Source organism: Salvia miltiorrhiza, chromosome 7 (genome assembly GCF_028751815.1).
Source record: "Salvia miltiorrhiza cultivar Shanhuang (shh) chromosome 7, IMPLAD_Smil_shh, whole genome shotgun sequence".
Lineage (NCBI taxonomy): Eukaryota > Viridiplantae > Streptophyta > Magnoliopsida > Lamiales > Lamiaceae > Salvia > Salvia miltiorrhiza.
The window spans coordinates 51,273,064-51,277,843 of record NC_080393.1 but is presented as its reverse complement, the minus strand read 5'-3'; the positions used below and the strand labels follow the sequence as shown (position 1 = coordinate 51,277,843).

Below are 4,780 nucleotides of genomic sequence, written 5' to 3'. Positions count from 1 at the left end.
GTGAGTTGAACCCCAACTCAGACGAGCTTGAGCTCGAAAAGGATTCTCCGGTCTCGCTATTCCACCATTTGCTCATGGTTGTGTCGAATTAATTTAGGGCAAGAAGTGTGGAAATGTGGAATTAGGTTTTAAGGTTCTAATTTATAAAAAATTCAGTCTTCAGCCTAAACGACGACGTATAGACATTAATTTAAACGACTGTGTTTAAATGTTTGTCCGGTGAATCCAGGTAGGATTTCCAGTCATCCACGTCACTAATTTTCAATCGGCAAATGACCGGAGTTACAAAATTAGATTAAATTAATAGTTCAGCTATTTACATGATACCCTTTTAAGTTCAGAATTTATACCAGAATTTGAAAATAGTTTGGTAATTTACATGCCATTAACCCTTAAATTAAATGAAAAAGGTAAAGATCAAAATTAATTTATATGAGTCAACAGGATGAGTCAGACCAAAATAGACCTTAACTCATAAGTGGTCGTGGAGCATAAATGAGTCAATTACTGACTCAACTAATGTGAATGCTTTTAACTTTATTTTAAACGCTCTCATTTTGATTCTCAATATATTATTCACACGTTATAAAATGATGAAGTTAATGTCACTTTTTGCTCCAACATAAGCACACTTTTATGTCTGTTCCAACTTCCAAATATTAAGACTGCTTACATCAGATACCTTACATTTTAAATGAGTTCGTATTAATGTCTCCATCACTAATTTCAAGCTCAAATTTATTAGAGCATCTCGAAGGGAGGTTCCAAAAAAGATGCATCCCCATAAAAAATCATTGAGGTGTTGTATGGTGAGTAGGTATAACAAGGAGTAGGTATAACAACGAGAGAGGGGATGTAATATTGCATCCTCTAGAATTTGCAGAAAGTGGGATCATTCGATTTTTTTTTTATTTGTTTTATTTTTATAATTGATTTTACCAATTAATTTCTTCTCCTATTTTTTTCTCAATAATTTTAGTTTTTTTCCATTCATTTATATTAATTATTAATCTCAACAATTGTGTAGTAGTTCTTGTGATTTACATTTTTTTTTATTTCGAAAGCTACTACCAAATAGTAACACTTTTTCTTCATTTTACTTTTTTTTCATGAATTCCTATTTTTCTTATTTATTATGCATTCCTATTTTACTTTTTTCATGTTATACGATTTATATTAAATTTTAAAAAATCTTATTATTTGCTAATTTTGTTTTATAATATTTATAAAATAATTAATTTAATATTGAATTAATTGAAAGTCGTGGAACGTGGAAAGTCACAATGATGTCAACAAGAGTTTGAGGTTTAGAAGTGAAAATAGGAGAAGTGAAACACGGTGATGTATCTGTGATGATGTCAGCAAAACCTTAAAATGAAGATGCACTATTGGAGATGGCCTAACATGGCAATCGAAAATCCACGCCAATACCTATATGGTGAATAGGCAACTATGAATTTTGTAAAGACTCGTTTCATACGAGTGATTAAAGTGTACAATATAACTATAACACTCTAATATCATATTTAATAAAAAATAGTACGAAACACACAACCCTTTATAAATTCAAAGTACAGTGAAATAATACAAATTTGTGTAGTTGAATAGTTTTCATGCCACCTTTGAGATAGTATACATAATACTCCCTCCGTCCCAATAAAAGTGGCCACATTTCCTTTTTGGGTGTCCCATTAAAAGTGACTACTTTCTAAAAATGGCAAAAGTTTACTTTAATTAAGTCAACAATTACTCACTAATTTGGTCAACAATTGTAGGCCACTTTTTAAAAATGCCAAAATTACTCACTAATTTGGTCAACAATTGTAGGCCACTTTCTAAAAATTACTCACTAATTTTGATGGATCACACTCAATTAAAACATAACAATCTCCTTCTTAATCTCCGTGCCCAAAAAAAAGTGGCCACTTTTATTGGGACGGAGGGAGTACCAAATTACCAATCTTAATTATAACAGATAATATTAATTTATTATTGGCTAAAATTGTCCTAATATCAATTAAAGTGACATTAGTAAATTAAATAATTTAATTATAAGAACATCTTAAGGGCAAAAAATTTATAAATAATCTTAATATATCATAGCAAACAACATATTATATTTTATAAATATTTTAATGCATTCTATTAAATACGACATATTACACCTTATGCCACACCACGTGTCAAACGACCCCAAATTGTGAACAATACTATGTGATTTAGGAAAAATATAACATTATGACATTAGGCTCAAATCCAAATGCCTAGCTAACATGAAGCATGAGAGAGTCCACAATGGGATCTTATTGATTAATAAGCTATCAACTTTACACAGCTCATATCGAGAACAAGAGTAGAAATGGTTGAAAGATACATTACATTGTTGAAGGCCAAAAATCAAAATTGTATCCTTCTCATCTTTCAAAGAGGCCCTTCACATACACCATGCCTTTTTCACTCAGCTGAAGCTCCCTTCTCATTTGCTCCACCTGCTGATCATCACCTTGCACAATTATTTCCGATAGGGTTCCGTCCTCGCCCACCAATACTTTCACCTGGATCTGCTCCTTTCTAGATGCTTTTGTCCAATAATAAACTCCTCTGTTTCATTCACACGCGTTAGTTTCCTAACGTGATCAGACTACAAAAACGAATAGCATTACGAATTTTCTCACTTACGCCAAGGGACTCAATATGGTTAGCCAGAACCAATTGTTTCCAATATCTGGATAAGTTATTGTAAGAACAAGTGCTACACTTGCAAGACTTATACATGTGCAGAAAGTGAGCAATGCTGCTTGACCTCGGCTTGGCACCATCATCCCTTCAAATCTGAAAGACAATAAAAATTGTGAGAAAAGCTAAGAGAGAGAGAGAGGGAAATATTATTTTTACATCAAATAGATATACCATCATAATCAGGCCATTGATCAACTCAAAAAACAGAATTCATGTCAAAGAAGGCAACAAGTACAGTTCTCAGCAAATACTAGAAATGCTTGTAAACCTGCATATTTAATTATTTATAGATTAGAGAGCAGCTCCGACCGTCCATAAATTAAAACTTGAATGAGTGGAAATCCCCTTTCCTCAAGTGCAAGATTTCAAGGTTAAAATGAAGAAAAACATCTCTAACATTGAGCTAATTTGAAGAGCGGATCTTACAAAGTCCATAAACACATGTACATATAGAGGTAAGAAAGATATATGTAATGCGGTAATCCCATGCAACCTTCATGTCATGTGACCGACCCTCACTGAGTTGCAGCTCTACCCATAATCTACAGATACTCTTTCGTTTACTTCCCCAATTCAAGATGAGATGAACTATCTAATCAGCCTTATCACATGAAATGATGAAAATACTCGATAACAGAAAGCAGTGGTATTGATTGCTTACACTATTGTCTCTCCTCTATCCGACACTACAAAATTGTTGCGAGTAAAGAACGACAGAATTTCTCCTGCAACCTGGTTAGGTGCCTTCTTCCCCTCCCCTTCTCCTATGAGCGTCTTCTTGACAACCTGATTCAGTCACAAAAATAAGGAATCAGCGTGCCCAAAAGATATATGTAAAAATTCGATTTCAATTAAAAAAAGACAGGAACAACGAAAAAAGAGAGCAACAAAACAACACTAAAATTTCCTCATACTTTTCCGAGGCCAGTTTAAAAGCAGAAATGACTGAAGCTAGAAGTATAGTGACCTTGGATTTTACTGAACGCTTGATGAGGGACCAAAGACCAGGAACGGAGATGACAAAGAGACCCAGAGAAGTATAATAACTAGCCAATGAGTAGCCAGTACTTTCTGCAAGCAAAAAGAGAGACTGTGTATGCTGAGGTAGATGCTCCACAAAATCTGAAGAAGACAACAAAGCATCGCCCACGGAAGTAGATAGTCCAACTGCAAGGCTCCTCTGCCTTTTTGGCACTCGGACATTTCCAGGCCATGAGTGAATGTACTGTTGGTCTTGGGTTGAAAATGTGCAACGATGAGATAGAGGAGATATTAGAAGCTTCGTTGCCATTTCTGATTACTTCGAGAATAATAAAAAATAATCAGTTTTTTGAGAGCTTATATATTCTTATCTACCTCTCAGTTACACTCCACAAGCTCTCAATATGACTAGGCCTCAAGTTTAATTTACTTCAACGACCATCATGTATCAATTAACCAAAGACTCAGTCAAAGCCAAAAATAGGGATATAGCTAATACTTCTATGATTGATGTAGTTGAACATTAACTTATCAAAAATTACGAAACAAAGATCTTAGTTTGCTCATACAAGGTTGCAAGAAGCACAGGGAAAATTGGAATTAACCATAGCAAACGTACATTTGGATGAGGCCATTAGAGCATAATCATAATGCCTCAAATCAAAAGTATTAGGAATAGATTAATTGAATTGGCAAAAGATAACTGAATTATTAAAACATGATGCAGCATAAGCAAATACAAGCGCCGTGACTGCAATTAGGGATGATGGTGCTACATCAAAAGCAACTACATCTTGTTTCCACATCCTATCAATATAGAGAATTGAAAAAAAATCTTAATGTGCTGACTATGTGGTTGATTTTGATTTCTAAAATATGGATAATGGTATCTGATATATATTTTTTGATGAATACAAATCCTGTGAGAATGATTATGGTTCGAAACAAAAAGTCATTAAGTTTCATGGAAAATAATTGGATTTGGATTTTGGTTCAATACAAAGTTCATTCTTAAATTAATTTCAGATTATCTAGTTTTGAAATTAAAATTAAAGAAGTA

The 4,780-nt window shown here is 33.5% G+C and overlaps 1 protein-coding gene across 1 annotated transcript; it reads right to left on the bottom strand.

Annotated features, from left to right (window-relative positions):
• Positions 1 to 2,281: 2,281 nt before the first annotated feature.
• LOC130994705 (protein COFACTOR ASSEMBLY OF COMPLEX C SUBUNIT B CCB1, chloroplastic) lies at positions 2,282 to 4,032 on the bottom strand. The gene is made up of 4 exons (XM_057919776.1): positions 3,707 to 4,032; positions 3,401 to 3,525; positions 2,680 to 2,832; positions 2,282 to 2,601 (listed from the first exon to the last, which is right to left on the bottom strand). The coding sequence occupies exons 1-4, from the start codon at positions 4,028 to 4,030 to the stop codon at positions 2,415 to 2,417; spliced, it is 789 nt and encodes a 262-aa protein (XP_057775759.1). The 5' UTR covers positions 4,031 to 4,032; the 3' UTR covers positions 2,282 to 2,414.
• Between the last annotated feature and the right edge of the window lie 748 nt (positions 4,033 to 4,780).

What these genes read in the sequence shown, in the direction of transcription:
- LOC130994705 (XM_057919776.1), bottom strand. Translation starts at nt 4,030, where the DNA reads ATGGCAACGAAGCTTCTAATATCTCCTCTATCTCATCGTTGCACATTT. An exon ending in AGCGTTCAGTAAAATCCAAG is followed by an intron (nt 3,526 to 3,706) that starts GTCACTATACTT and finishes TGACTGAATCAG; the next exon opens with GTTGTCAAGAAGACGCTCAT. An exon ending in ACCATATTGAGTCCCTTGGC is followed by an intron (nt 2,602 to 2,679) that starts GTAAGTGAGAAA and finishes TGAATGAAACAG; the next exon opens with AGGAGTTTATTATTGGACAA.